The sequence below is a fragment of the Desarmillaria tabescens genome (genome assembly GCF_030435595.1).
Source record: "Desarmillaria tabescens strain CCBAS 213 chromosome Unknown EV420scaffold_45, whole genome shotgun sequence".
NCBI classification, from domain to species: domain Eukaryota; kingdom Fungi; phylum Basidiomycota; class Agaricomycetes; order Agaricales; family Physalacriaceae; genus Desarmillaria; species Desarmillaria tabescens.
In genome coordinates this window covers 237,026-251,078 of record NW_026848344.1, presented here as the reverse complement: position 1 = coordinate 251,078, position 14,053 = coordinate 237,026, and the positions used below count along the sequence as shown (strand labels likewise).

Genomic DNA, 14,053 nt, shown 5'->3' with positions numbered 1-14,053 from the left:
GCCAGAGAAAGCCGAGAAACAAGTTACGAGTAGACGGAGGCACAGTGATCGTGGGAAGTCGGGCCAATGCACAGCCACTGAATCATTGCCCCTTCCTCTGTCTACGTTGTGCTTCAGCAGGCTTCAGCTAGTAGCATTCCTATCGAGCCGCGATCAGCCGCCGATAGTATATCTATGTTCTCGGTCGCCGTTCATCAGAGACGGCTTCGTGATGGTAGGTCTTGCCGGCCTTAGCGCGTAGCGTTTAGCTTCAAGCTTTGGCACGAGATGCAGACCAGTCGCCAAATCACGTAGGATCTTTGAGTGTGTCCTTGCGTGAAGTTTTATGTAACATCGCTCGCCTTTAGGAATACGCTCTTCCGTTCCAGCAAGCTCTTGTATGCACCGTTATGGGCGTAATAGCGTGCAAAAATTCACCTGATAACAAGTTACCTTTATCTCTGCAAGTCAACCGAAATCCCTCCCTTGCATGTTCCGTCTGGGGTGACCAGTCCGCAAGTTCCTGTTGGACTCCGCAAGTTGCTGCTGGACTCCGCAAGTTTCAGGTGTGCTAAGCACAACTTGGTAAAGCCTATTCCTCACATGTTTCTAGTTTATCGTTGTCCACTCAAGTCCAGCAGTCTATAGGCGAGCTTCACTTGTGAAGAGGAGTTTCTTTCTATTCCGGCAGTTGGTCCTGCCATTTTCTGGTAATTTCCAAAGTGTCTGAGACTTGTTGCTAGAAGTCGGCTGCTTACCATCTGAATGCATGTCAAAATGTGCCAAGAACCGAATGGAAGGGCGGATATATATTTATACTGAATCTTATGGATGGTATCTGAAATATGTAAAGCCTATCTGTTGGCGCAGTTAGCGATTAATGACTTATATTATCCACGGACCACAAACGGCTCTCAATTGCTCCGAGATTAATCAAAACTAGGGAATACTTGTATTGTGAGCTTCAACCATCGCTGAAAGTTTAATAACCGCCTCGCAATACACCTCTATCCCCCAATTTGAATCCTCTGCCTCAAAATTGAAATCTCCCATCAATTCCTTCACAAACTCAATCTCCTCATCGTTGTTTAGAGCTACATCAGCTTCGTTTTCTTCGCCTGCGCTCTCCCCTGCTTCTGGGGGAGCAAAAGGATAGTTATCGTTGATATCTCCGTCGATGCCATAGTACGGATTCCCTCTCACTTCATCAGTGCTATCTCCGGGATCACCTGTCCAGTATCCACGTCGCATCGCCTTTTCACGGCTAAGTTCATATATCGCGATGGGAGTCTTGTAGTGTTCTGTGCGAAGCTGATGATGATTCCATGCATCACGGGTACGATCCAGGGAGGCCTGGATTCTTGGATGGAACACCAAGAACAGACAAACACGATGAACCAAGTTATCCATATCTAAGAGATCCATCTCTTCCAAATACTGAAAGATTTGCCGGTATGTTTCAAGAGAATCTTTGCGTACATCAAGCCATAGGCGCTCGATTCGCACGTTGTGAGTGGATCTAGATGAGCCTAATCAATTTAAGAAACATAGCATTGACTGAATCATACTCTACCTGCCACGAAGATATGCTCGATGCCCTTCTCCCCAGTGTCCAACAAGCTCTGCTTCGATTCCATTGTTCTCTTTTCCATAGTCGCCTCTACCCCTGCTTGGCCATCCAAATGTCTTCACAGCTTTGCGGAAGAGGATAAGGAGCGTAGCGGAACGTTTGTTTGAGCAGCACTCCAGGTATATGATCAGCCTCGAGTGGCCGTCAATACAACCGTGCACCCAGAATCCCCAAGGCCGAAGCTTCTCGTTCGCATCGTTATGCCACAATGCGTTGGCTCCTCGCACCTTGTATACACGGCGCTTGATTATACCTACCCACCTGTTCAATTTTCGATCAGACTTTGATTTTGCATGTCGGATGGGAGATGGATTCACCTCACAAGAACGCCAATGGCATTAACCCTTCGTACACTGTCCTGTACTCGCTTTCGTGGTATATGGATCTTTCTTGACTCCAACAGTCCCATGACAGTGGAAGAGCCAGAGAATGGATGCATGAGAGATATCTCCGTAACTACCTTGTCCAAGTCCTCGTCTGAGATCTGCGTGTGCTCCCTTTTTGCCGGAGAGAGACCTGCATAATCCAGATGGTTATACAGTGTACGTTTACCTACACCAACAGCATCGGCCACCGAATCCCACGTATTCCCAAGATCGTGCAACAGGATAACTCGTTGGAGGTCCAATGCATACCGTGGACGGCCTGGTTTCCCCGTTCGAATTCGCGGTATTTTTGTGGAAGCAGGTGGAGGTGGATTATCCAAGAAGTCTTGCAGCGGCTTCAAGACAGCATCAATGTAAACGACTGATTGATTGATGTCCTCATCAGACATCTGATGATCATCTAAAGAATGAAGAATAGTTCGAATCGCATAAAGCTGGTGAACAACTCGTTCTACTGCTGTTGTTTCAGCATTCGGAAGAGAGTCGACCATGAAGGTTGCCTGGGAAGAGATATTATGGCACTCGATAAGAAATTGGTGGATAGGATCTGTGTTTAGGCCATGGTTCTCTGACATGATGGTGGTATGTCGAAGGCTTTGTTATGATCAATCTCTTTCAAAAAACACGGTCAAGGCGAGACCTTTTAGGGACAAATCATTATACTTGTTTCAAAGCGTTCATCAACTACGTATTATACACCAGGTGTTCTAGTTATTGCTTCGTTAATGGCCTTGCATACCTCTTCTGCACACTCCCGGAAGTCAGCACGCTCGGAAACATTCTTATCATAATGATATAGCTAAATAAATGCGGATTCACATCAGTATTAATACCAAAACGTAAGGAAACTCTTACCAAAAGAGCTGCACGTGCACGAGCCTTCAGGGACTTCGCCATAAATTCTTTGAGGACCGGACGCCTTGTGCGATTTGGATGTGGATACTGAGCCAACACGTGACTCAAAAGGACTGCGAGGGAAAGTCGCTGACCAACAAGAAGTCTTGCCTTCTTCAAGCTGTAGGTTAGTTTGTCGTCGGGAAGCATCGCTGGAATATCTGATCCTGAGCCGTCAGAGCCAGAATCGTCCGATATCTCAATGTAACCGGGTATACCCGAGGGAAAATCCTTTGTACCTCCAGGAACACGGCTGCGGTCGTAGAACCTTGGCCTCGATTGTTCTGGCCTGGATGAGGAACCGGGTTGATTCCGCGTCCGCGGCATAGGCCTTGATTTCGGTTTCGGTCTGTGATTGGACGTCGATGAGCCAGCGGCAGACTTTGGTCTCCCCCTCTTTGCATTAGACGATCCTTTAGTTCCTGTTGGTTTATCATATGCGTGACTGGAATATTTGGTTTCCCTTAACTTACGGTTGCTAGGTTCCTTATCAGTGTCCTCAGGATGGCGCAACCCCCGTCAGAATTTGATATCTGGTTGATTCTCCTCAACGTCACAATACCACTGTGATTCTAATGAAGCGGTGTTTGTCATATCTGTTGTCTGGCGTCAGTGCGTCTCACTGAGATGATGGATTGAGACTTTACCATCTGAACTGTCGGTATCAGTGTTTTCGTTCGTGGGAATCCTCCATTTTCCAGTCCTACAGATAACAAAATGTGATATATTATATGGTATGCACGTGGAAAACAGGTATCCCTACTTGGCGTTACACTTGGATCGTGTTCTTGGGCCTTGTTCCTCCTACATCGTACCGCTATGAGTGATAACAGTATACCAGTGCGGCCAGTTTCACCTTTGAGTTCTTATTGCTGTTATTCGAGGGCTTGGTACTTTTGTGTCGTCCATCCTAGTACAAATTTAGCCATGGAATAACGATATGAGTCAGACCACATCACCTTGAAATAGTTGACAACCTTCCGAGCAAGGGAATGAGACGCTTTCGAGAACAGCTGATAAAACTCGCGGTGGTGTGGCTCGGAAAGTGGCATCACATCAAGAATATACACTACCAGGTCCTTGTAGTATCCATGGAGACCAAACTCGCCACCAACCACCACATCTGCGTACATCATTTTCGGATTACTTGAGTCATGAAATGCGCTCGTAAGATCAAACTGGACCTGCGCCGGAGTCATAGTCTCCAGATCAATCTTCTTCAGGATCAGATGCATGCGATGATTGGCTTTTGCGACCTGATGGGAATTTTACGTCAATGATATACTTTGAGGAATGTGGGAATAACATTACCGTGAGTCGTTGATCATACTTAGCTAGCAGAGTGGAAAGCTCACGAAATCCATCTGGATCCCACAAGTGGCGTTCATGAGCATGCTTGGCACGGAATCTAGTGAGCAGATTACAAATAACAGTCGGAAGGGCGACATAGAATGTCCAAACTTCCGAAAGCGAAGCATCCTTGCGACAGTCAGCCAAATCACGGTCAAGGATGTCATAGGTATACTTGAGGTAGGTCAAGACAATACCGAGTCCACCAGGACCGATGATGAAAGATGCGTCAAACTCTGACTCATCGCGTGAGGTCCACAGACCTGATATGGCATCTAGACGAACCCAGTCCGACAATGGCGCCTTATGAATGACTTCTGCGAGAAACAAAATTATCTGCTGACGAGAAAACGTCGCCGGGTTCGTCCTGAACATACGTAGAACACCCTCAAGGACGGTCGTCGATGTTTCGAAGTGTCGAAACAATGGGTGAGGTTTCTCTGCCCACTATGTTGCGTCAATCTCACTAACAATTATGAGCAAAGAGGGTGAACTGACCCATAACTGATTATCGTCCGGTGTTTGCATGTAGTGCAAGAGACGGAGGACGACATGATAATCACTTGGCGGCAAATCTCCGGCATCTGATTGGCTGTCGTCAGTTTGACCGGAACAGGGAGGCTAGAGAAGGTTATAAATAGACCTAGATTTTGTACAATGAGCATGAACGTACATCAATGTTTGGTTTAGGCTGACCGCCAGAACTTCCGTTTGATTCATTAGGTAATGATTCATCCTAGATGATGATGAGCGACAACTTTGCAACAAAGAGAGTTGGACTACACCTTTTCGTGTGAATTCCTCTGTTCTGGCTCTTCATTGAGACCAGCGGTTGACACCTTTGAATCGGTAAGTGTACCAACATTAGATGAAGCATGCAGGCACCTACGTTGTTGCTCTCGGGAGGGGTGTCAGCCTTCATGGCTACAATCAGTACAAATATGATATTCGAATATGCAGGCACTCACACTGCCTTCGTCGACAGCTACATCTGGCGCCGGTGTAGTGTCATTCATGTTACATCTCTAAACATCCATAAGATATCAAATAGTGGGGCTGGATAGCATACGTACGCTTGATTTTCTCTCCTGAGTGTCCTTCCCGCATTAAATGTGGATGAGCTGAATGCGTTAAGGGAATAACTCAAAGCAACATACCTGATCGTTTTCGAGGTTCTGACCTTCGAGATCGTCATCTTCTGATTCTGAATAGACGTCGTCGCTATCATGCTTCATATTCGTTGTTCTGGCACGTGGAGGGTTGAACTGAAAAGGGATATTGGGATTTCCAGGGCGCAGAGCGACCCAGAACAAGTTGGGGAACGTGGTGTTCTTTTCATACCCGCGAGGCTTGGCATTCTTTGTACAGGCCCTGTATATCAAGGCTTAGTAAACGAAGGGAAAAGGTATATTGACGCACAGTGCAATATCTCCGGAACCGATCAGTCCCGGTACCCTGAGCCTCATCGGAATGAGATGCGTCGGACCTCCTTGCCCTGATCCCAGCGGCGTCAGAATTTGCCATCCATCGTATGAGGATAATGGAGGGTTGAGCCCAGCGAATGCTAGCTCAATGGAGGTTTGGATCTGCGCATTCGATGCATTCGACGACGGCAGAGAAATGAAGTTAATCAACCCTGCATTATACATCGCGACCAATCTGTATTTTCAATTAATGGACCTGTCATGTGCAAAAGAAATGACCGTACTTATCGGCACCGGGGCGCTTGTACATTGTACTCGAATGGACAGCTGCAGTGTCTTCGACGAGCCCCACAGTGAACTCTTGATTAACTGGTTTGGACTGCGAGGATGACGCCATCATCGTCGGTGTTCCCGTGGAGCCTTTGCTCTTTTTCTTCGGAGGTCGTCCCGTGATATTGGCGAATTTTTCAGCGGTGCTCTGCATTATTTAAGTCCACAGTAATCTAGCCAAGTAAAGGAATCACCTTTTGTGCAGGATTGAATGCTTCCATCGTGTCCCGACTCCGTTTTGCAGCAATATCCCGAAACGGTGGCGCGCCCATTGCTGCTGATGGTGCCTTACCACCTCGCATCGTCGAGCTTGAGGCCGTCTGCCTAGATTCCTTCATTGTGGTCTCAGTAGCCGACGGAGGTTTGGAGAACTTGGGAGAAGCAGCATTGAACGTTGTGCTAGCGCCATCACCACTGTACTCGGGTTTCTGCTATGATAAGAATTCAGCAGTGATCTTGATATCGAAATGAAATGCATGCCTTGTACGGATCCGTCCTGGCACTGGTACCGACTCCAAAGCCATTTCCATTGGACTAATAATCATGGTTAACATTTGACTTGAAATATTTCACCATGACTTTACCGTTGTTCCAGGTCCTGACGATGCCGCATCTAATCCTGGATCGAAAGACGACCCTCCGGGAGGTGCATTTCTCTGGGAAATCAGCCATCCAGTCAGTATGAGGGAAGCATGAAGTGAAAATAGACTACCTGTAAATGGGCTTTTGCAGAGCAACCGCAAAAGAGGTAGACGGTGGTGGCTGGGATAGTTGTTGCTTCCATGTTGACGTCTCCAACAGGGAAGAACTGCTCGCAGCTCGTATTGCATGTCTGGAGATCTCGACATGGTCCGAGACGCGAAACGGGAAGCCTGAATGCCATGATGAGAGCTCAACGGAAAAATTCGTCTGATGATGGTTATGTGGAGAGGGACAAATCGGGATTTAAGTCCAAAAACAAATCACAAATCATGCAGTTCCACAAATAAATACAGCAAAACATCTCCGTTGACAGCCAGTTTCCAATTATTACAGAAGGAATCGGTCAATTGACACGAAACCAGGAAACCAACTGAGTTCGCGTTGCAGGTCCAGCACTTCGAAAAACTTGTGCAAAGCTCCGTTGCACCGGGAACGGAACTTGCGAACATGGGAGATGGAACGGAACTTGTGAAGTACAGAAGGGCTTAAACTTGCGTTGTGGAAGGGGTGGTCGAAGTTGGGGACACGACCGCGTTGTTGTGTTTTGTGTGTCAACGGACTTGTGACCAAAATTGGTCACTTGCACTCATTACTAACCAACTTGCGACCGGAAAAACGCAACGTGTGCCTGTATGAATTTTTGCACGCTATTACGCCCATACACCGTCATTGAGCCAAAACGCATCATGCATCACGAGTCACGGCTAGCGCTGAAACTTTCGGCTCCTTCGGAGTAGTTTTTCACTTCCAAAGTATTGAAGGTGAGTTTCTGAATGCTGTTCTCACTCTTAGAAGAAACTGGATGGCACTTGCAGACATAACGCAACTTTGCCAACTCTGACGGTGAGTCTCGTGCCTCCACTCAGCACTAGCGCTTTACCCATCTGTATGTTGACTACAGCATGTGCCCAAGGTAAACGAGCATCTTGGTAGGGGGTGGTAACGATGAGGGAACTTGTATTGTGTCCCACCGTTCAGATTCTTCGATGTACGCACCACAAAAGTAGCTCGTGTTAAAGGTTTCAATTCTCTGGCGCATTCGCTCAAACACTCAAGCAACATCTTTCAATTAATTCGGCTGTATGTATTCATTCAAATGACATCCAGCGGTTCTAGATGGGCCACGAGGTACAAGTCAAGCATACCTCTCCTCCTTCCCTGTGCCGCGGATTCGTATCTAAAATACACAGTCGTCAGATTGATGCTTCTATTATTCGCATACGGATGTACACTCCAGAAGCGCAGGATGCCTGGCAGTTCAAAGCGAATACCATCTGACACTTCAATCCTTCTAGTGTAGCGACCGAGAGAACCACTACATTTTTGGGTCTACTCCTTCCATTCGAGGCAGATTACTTCGCCGTTATCGAAAATTCGCAAGTCTTCTTTCACTAGGGCTGGATTCGTGACATAAGGAGTTGACATTAGAATCTCGAAGCTGGACGACAAAGTGAGTGACAAAGGCTCGGTTACATCTATGGCAAGCACGACGCGAGGCACCAACGATCAGATATGCATACTTTGTAGACCAGTAAATCCCGCGGAAATAAGCAAACACGTACGTGGATCCTTTCAATAATATTAATGACAGCTGACTATAGCCATACAAAGCTCGTAACTTCGCAGGCATCTCTTTAGCTAACTATCCGGCTTCATCGCTTGCCTCGAACTTCGTGTCTCTCGTATATAAACGCAATGTAGCATTTAAAACTTCCCCCATCGAACCAGCACTCAGCTATCCGATATCCAATATCCAATGGTCCAACTCACTTCCAAGTTCGCCGCTCTCTCTCTCGCTGTATTAACGCCCATCGTTGCGGCAGTTGATATCCGTCTCTGCGATCATGCGTACTACGTTGGCTGTGATTGGAAGTACAACGTCCCCACCGGAAAGTGCCTCAACAGCACCGCCAGTACTGGCTGGTCCGGATTCAACGACAACGTCGTGAGCTCGTAAGTGTCTTCCTAGGAAGCATTACTCTTGGTCGCTCACCTGGTTCTGGTGCAGTTACAATCAGACGAACACCGGCAGCTGTGGTGCATGCTACTATTTTGCAGACGACGACTGCTTCGATCTGTTGTTCAGCAGTGGCGACGCTAGTTTGAACTGGTTCGCTGGAAACAACGACCGTCTCTCGTCTATTTTCTGTTCTGAGAGCGCGTAATTGCGAAGTGGTGAGTTTCGAGGCTACCTAAATGCAGACTCTGCATGCTGATGAAATTCCCAGTCTTGGAATCGTGAAGAGTTTCGACAGTGTAATCGTGTATGTTGTACTTCCTACGTATGCAATTATGTGTGTGATTTATGAGTGAGAGAAGTACCGGATTCAATTGAGCTTCTTCGAGGATCCCTGCAAGCGCAAAGAAAGCCCAGTGCATGAGTGAAGGGTCACGTCGTCTCATCGACACCCCTACAGCAGAACGGGTCCTGCTTGTCGGGGTCTTCCGGTCTTACTTGTAGGTTCGCAAATCCCAGCTTAATGGCTGTCTCCGCAGTCTTGTATTCTGCTTTGGCCCAAGTTATCCTTTTGAAACTTGGGGAAATCCTTGAACGACAGGGTATGTCGCCTGCGGAGTGCGGACATATCCAGCTGGTAGATTGTGGACAAGGCGCGAAGACAAACCCGGAAGTGACGGTACCTATAACTCTCCGACTACACAGGGACAAAAAAAAAAAAAAAGAAACAATGTGCACTCACCCAGACCGGGACTTGTTAGTGTTTACCGGAATGCTATTTTGCATCGACGCACGTCGCAAATTCAAGAGAATGGGCACAGACCAGATAAGTTGTGTTCCAATTTAGTCTGATACCCTGTCAATCTTGTTGCTGCCTCCGTCAGTTGGGGCGTGGAGTCCATCTCAGTCCTAGTACCTGTATGTATGCTTGAATCCCCTAAGGTAGTTCATCTCAACGATCTGGGCGGTTCAGCGGTTAGGCGCCTCCTAACTACTCCGGGTTCGAGTCCCGGCAGTCAGATCTATAACCGCTTTGGAAGGTTCGTTTTTGCCTTGAATATTGCGAACTGAAGATTCCGGAATGAATTACATTTTCGCCAGTTTGCATTGCGGTAATCATATCAACCAATTATTCCGCGATGCGGACGTTATAGTGTAAACAATCGTGGCGGAAACAAAGGTCATTTTTACCTGTTCGCATTGCGGTAATCGTGTCAACCAACTATTCCGCGCGCAATAGTAAAGCAATCGATATATCATTCATCAAAATCAGCACGTATATATTCACAAAACTGGGGACCATTTTAGTCAACCCTTCTTCGTCGACGCCAGTTGAATGGACGCTCGACACGTAAAGCAAAAAAGAAAAAAAGAAATTTAATCTATGGATGTTGAACCCTTACGCGTGAAGATCTATGTGTGATCTACCAAATCCTAGTCTCTAGCAACAAGTCGCTGCTACCCTCCAAGCCAATGCAGGCTTTGAGGAACGCATCGAGCGCGTTACGCTGCCTGTTGAGGCTGTTGACGACTTCGGTGCCTACATCAAACGGATTAGTTGAATTAGAGACCGACGGCGATGACAAGACCTACCGGGCTTGACGAGCGGCGCCTTGAGCATGTACGAGAGCAACGAGAGGACGCTGTAGAGAGGCTGGAACTCGCTGGTCTCGGCCTTGTGGTACTTGACGCGAGTGAGGAGCTCCGTGAGGATAGGTCGAGAATCAGAGGCGTAGCAAGGAGGGAGTCCTGCGAAAGGGTGTTAGGAAATGAAGAGAGTAAAACCCTAAGTGACATACCTCGCATTCGTTAAAGATGTTGATAGTCGATCGACCACCGCAGAAGATCTCAGAATAGTACTCGTCGATGGCCCTCTTGGAGTCGCCGACAGCGGGGACGTACTTGATAACAACGACATGGTCGGGATGTTCCCCTTACCCTCAGTGCCCTCCTCAGGAGCCTTGAACAGCAGCCTATTCGTATTGACCATATCATCCACGACGCTGCTCTTGCTGATCTCCTGACTCCTGAACTGCCTCTCAGCAGAAAGGTTGTGGCCGTCGTTGTTACCGAGATGGTTGTACGACGCGATAGACAACGGCTTAATACCAGCATTGACGAGGAACTCAGTCAAGACCGACTTTTCGCGTTCAGCGAGCTCGATGATACCCGGGACGAAGGTGTTCTGGGGAGCACCGTTGACGAAGGGTTCGCCCTCGAGAATCGCAGCGACGGCAAAGACGGAGGATGGAGAAACTTCAAGGTGAGAGGTCTCGATGGTGTTCAAGATGTTGTCGGCGGTGTCGTTGACGCCAGGAATGAGGTCACTGTAGCATTCGGTGTTGGCAGTCCAGAAGACGACGACGCGGTCGAGACCATTGTCCTTCTTGAACTTGCGAACGTCAGCACGGATATGCCTGAGATGGGCTTGCTTGTCGGAATCTGGGATGAGGTTGTCCGCGCGTGCCTCCTTGGTTCACAGGGACGAAGTCGAGGTAGTAGATGGAAGGAAGGAGTTTTATCTGAGCCATGTGGGGAGTGATTTGGCGCTGGAGGTCGTAATCGAGAACACGGGCTCGCTCCATCGCCTTGTCCAAAGAGAAGCCAGAGCTATCGCGGCGACCGAGAATGAGGTCGTTGGGGTGCACCGTGTTGGGATTTACAACTTCAAGCTTGTACTAGAAGATTCCCGAAGCTTCGGCTTACTCATTTGTCACGATACTTAGATATATTTAGTTACTTTGGTAGAATATTCTAGATACATTTCGTAGTATATAAGGAGCTCACTAGGAGCTCTAGTAGCTAACAATTCAGTATTATACCTACTGCAAGCCTCCCACTGCAATAATTCCAACACACCGTTGGTAGGACATCGGAAACTGGGATGTGGATATCCTTGCCAGCGGTAGTCTCGGTATCGATGCGAACGGTGGAAGCACGGAGGGAACCAATCTAGTTGGCCTGCCAGACGCCCGACTTAGTAAGCCAAGGATCACGAGTTCAACAGCAACAAGGCTGTGGCTGGCTGTGTTCGGAACGTATAATTGTGGCGATGTGTTTGGTTTATTTTTGGAAGCTCCAGGACCTATTAAAGCCTACGCATCCTTGGCGTCTCTTTTGTGATCCTCTTGAACATCTTCCCTTTGTCTTCTTTACTGACCTCATGTCGGAACAGCGAGCACAAGACATATACATCCCTCTTATGATGGGACATCGTCATGGTTTTCCTTTATGGTTCCCTGATCCGGACTCCAACCTTCCTCCGTCTTATCAAGCGACGGGGACTCGAGTGGGCGATCTTGGATACATCACCGACGACGGAGCATTTGCCTATCTTTTCAATGTTTATGCACCAGCCGATGATCCTATCAATGTGGGCCGTGTACCCCCGACTTCGAACCTTTGCCAGGGGTTCCTCCTGCTGATTTACTCGTTCGTACACAGCAAGAACTGCACCCGAAGCACCATGCGTTGACTACGTCTGATGTACAACAATCAACCTTTACATTGGAGGCGTCCGCTCAAGGGCCGTGAGTATTCTCTGTGCCATAACCTCGTCGTATACTAATTATATCTTTACTGATAGTAACATCCCTGGAATCGGCGGAGGTGTTGGTTTCGAATTCTCCTGCTCTTCTGCTCGAGCCGCTATTCTGTTCCTCCCCGATGGCGCCGTGCGCTACAATTGTAACTTCCCTGCTCGCCTTTATGAACATGCAAAGACGAATGCCCAGTCTTGGTACCAGTATTTCAATGGTGAACAAGGCAGGGAGATCCGTAACGGCTCTCTATACCTCGTCACGGGTTGTGATAAATGTCATTCTTGGGGAACTGCATGCTTTCATTACCCTTCTGATCATCATTCCGTATCCTTGCGGTTCTTAATTGCTGGGCTAGGTGAGGTTGCAGGATTGATCTCACACAGATGGGAGGTCCAGACCGGAATCCATCGGCGTAATCACCAGTGTGACGCAACATCGAATCTTGCTAATCAGACCATTTTTATCCGTGGATTCACGATATCAGTTCGAGAACAACCTCAGCTTTTGAGGCGAATGTTCGGAATGAAGTCAGCTGTGGAAATTTACAAGAGCGATGGTAGCAACGTGAAAGGTCCCCGGATCTTTTCATCAATCCCATATGGCATAGAGAGTACATCAGAGAGCTCTAACTACAGTACGTCAGCCATGGATATGTACCGGACAAGCGCAGGGGTAATGTTACATCATGCTCCCTTTTCTACCTGTGCTGACAGTTATTGCTCTTGGTAGAACCACAGAGAGGCTGATGCCTCCCTATCTGATGGTGACATGAATCCAGTAGAGACATTTGCAGAAATCTTTCCAGCACGTGAAAAGGTATGGATCATTGTAATCACGCATGATCCCTTTCTTAAATCCGCAAGTCAGATCTTCAATCCTTCAGCTAAAATAAATGAGTATATACTCCAAAATGTGAACAATTTGGTTGCAGTCACTTCTGTCTGACTGATATCATTGACATTTTAGTGTCCGACTGCTCATGTCGCTATTACCCATGATGAGCAATGGATGAAATTTGGGCACAATGAGTGCCCTGACATGGAATCTCTGTGTCAAATATCTCTCCTGACAATATACTGATAACTCAGGGCAACTCAACATTTTTTACAAGAACAACATCTCGTTTGCTTCACTCGACAAGGAATTGCTAAATCACCTTGTTGAAATGGGCTCAATTTCGGTCTCAGATGGTAAGACTGTCTCTCTTCATTCTATCATCTATAGCTCTGATGTTCAAACAGGTTGTGCGATGCTTGAAATTACTACAGACACACAGGTGATTATAGATCAACGGGGAACATTTCCTGTTCCAAGGTATGGTCAATGGCAGGAGACTCTTTCACGTCATACAAATATCAGAGTTTCTCCATATACTGACCGACCATTTTAGAACTCCCGAAACCACAGGATACACCATGCAATGCCCAACTCTTGAGAATGTACAAATTCGGTCCACCAATGATGCTCTTGCAGTGTTCCATGGTGTGGCACTGAAAATCCTTCCCCTCATCACGTGTCAGCTTGACATCGAGGAGCGGAGAGGAATTACAGCCGGAAATGTGTATGTCTGGGAGGAGCGTGGCATCAACACGGAGACTGTTGGGCAAGGTAGTCTGGCCGCGGTCCGGTGCAGGACCGCATGAACCCGGTCCGAACCTGAACCGAACCCGCAGGTCCAGGTGCGGTTCAGGTTCAGGTTCAGCACAGCCACCAAGGTCCAGGTGCGGGGTTCAGCCTGGCCGAAATTTGCGCACCGGGTCCGGACCGGGTTCGAACCTGCTGAACCTCCAAATAATTCGTGCAAATTTCGCGAGTGTACAGGTGAGTTTATAAATCTAAATTTCCCCTCGTAATACTAC

At 47.7% G+C, this 14,053-nt stretch overlaps 6 protein-coding genes across 6 annotated transcripts; 3 read left to right on the top strand and 3 right to left on the bottom strand.

The window, feature by feature from the left end:
• Window positions 1-918: 918 nt before the first annotated feature.
• EV420DRAFT_1313672 (uncharacterized protein) lies at window positions 919-2,570 on the bottom strand (the record flags this gene model as incomplete). Its single annotated transcript, XM_060468616.1, has 2 exons — window positions 919-1,473; window positions 2,358-2,570. 2 exons carry the CDS (start codon window positions 2,568-2,570, stop codon window positions 919-921), a joined length of 768 nt encoding a protein of 255 aa, XP_060326036.1.
• A 792-nt stretch (window positions 2,571-3,362) lies between these two features.
• EV420DRAFT_1569383 (uncharacterized protein) lies at window positions 3,363-5,330 on the bottom strand. The gene is made up of 12 exons (XM_060474223.1): window positions 5,313-5,330; window positions 5,208-5,264; window positions 5,129-5,155; window positions 5,025-5,078; window positions 4,913-4,975; window positions 4,738-4,860; window positions 4,201-4,686; window positions 3,849-4,145; window positions 3,746-3,799; window positions 3,653-3,693; window positions 3,537-3,592; window positions 3,363-3,485 (listed from the first exon to the last, which is right to left on the bottom strand). The coding sequence occupies exons 2-12, from the start codon at window positions 5,253-5,255 to the stop codon at window positions 3,409-3,411; spliced, it is 1,326 nt and encodes a 441-aa protein (XP_060326035.1). The 5' UTR covers window positions 5,256-5,264; window positions 5,313-5,330; the 3' UTR covers window positions 3,363-3,408.
• A 2,736-nt stretch (window positions 5,331-8,066) lies between these two features.
• EV420DRAFT_885903 (uncharacterized protein) lies at window positions 8,067-9,013 on the top strand. The gene is made up of 4 exons (XM_060483874.1): window positions 8,067-8,253; window positions 8,307-8,648; window positions 8,704-8,870; window positions 8,924-9,013. Exons 2-3 carry the CDS (start codon window positions 8,452-8,454, stop codon window positions 8,858-8,860), a joined length of 354 nt encoding a protein of 117 aa, XP_060326034.1. The 5' UTR covers window positions 8,067-8,253; window positions 8,307-8,451; the 3' UTR covers window positions 8,861-8,870; window positions 8,924-9,013.
• Window positions 9,014-10,076: 1,063 nt separating this feature from the next.
• Window positions 10,077-11,324, bottom strand: EV420DRAFT_1751253 (uncharacterized protein; the record flags this gene model as incomplete). Its single annotated transcript, XM_060480360.1, has 4 exons — window positions 11,133-11,324; window positions 10,555-11,083; window positions 10,246-10,401; window positions 10,077-10,192 (listed from the first exon to the last, which is right to left on the bottom strand). Exons 1-4 carry the CDS (start codon window positions 11,235-11,237, stop codon window positions 10,077-10,079), a joined length of 906 nt encoding a protein of 301 aa, XP_060326033.1. The 5' UTR covers window positions 11,238-11,324.
• Window positions 11,325-11,857: 533 nt separating this feature from the next.
• Window positions 11,858-12,923, top strand: EV420DRAFT_1276391 (uncharacterized protein; the record flags this gene model as incomplete). The annotated part of the gene is made up of 2 exons (XM_060467957.1): window positions 11,858-12,122; window positions 12,262-12,923. The coding sequence occupies 2 exons, from the start codon at window positions 11,858-11,860 to the stop codon at window positions 12,921-12,923; spliced, it is 927 nt and encodes a 308-aa protein (XP_060326032.1).
• A 482-nt stretch (window positions 12,924-13,405) lies between these two features.
• EV420DRAFT_885853 (uncharacterized protein) lies at window positions 13,406-14,025 on the top strand. Its single transcript, XM_060483873.1, has one exon. It carries the CDS (start codon window positions 13,511-13,513, stop codon window positions 13,835-13,837), a length of 327 nt encoding a protein of 108 aa, XP_060326031.1. The 5' UTR covers window positions 13,406-13,510; the 3' UTR covers window positions 13,838-14,025.
• Window positions 14,026-14,053: the final 28 nt, after the last annotated feature.

Bases quoted from the DNA above. Each gene is read 5' to 3' on its own strand.
- EV420DRAFT_1569383 (XM_060474223.1), bottom strand. From the start codon at position 5,255: ATGAATGACACTACACCGGCGCCAGATGTAGCTGTCGACGAAGGCAGT. The intron at 5,156-5,207 runs GTGAGTGCCTGC...GTAGCCATGAAG, and splicing joins TAGCTGTCGACGAAGGCAGT to GCTGACACCCCTCCCGAGAG. The intron at 3,800-3,848 runs GTGATGTGGTCT...AATTTGTACTAG, and splicing joins AGGTTGTCAACTATTTCAAG to GATGGACGACACAAAAGTAC.
- EV420DRAFT_885903 (XM_060483874.1), top strand. From the start codon at position 8,452: ATGGTCCAACTCACTTCCAAGTTCGCCGCTCTCTCTCTCGCTGTATTA. The intron at 8,649-8,703 runs GTAAGTGTCTTC...GTTCTGGTGCAG, and splicing joins AACGACAACGTCGTGAGCTC to TTACAATCAGACGAACACCG.
- EV420DRAFT_885853 (XM_060483873.1), top strand. From the start codon at position 13,511: ATGGTCAATGGCAGGAGACTCTTTCACGTCATACAAATATCAGAGTTT.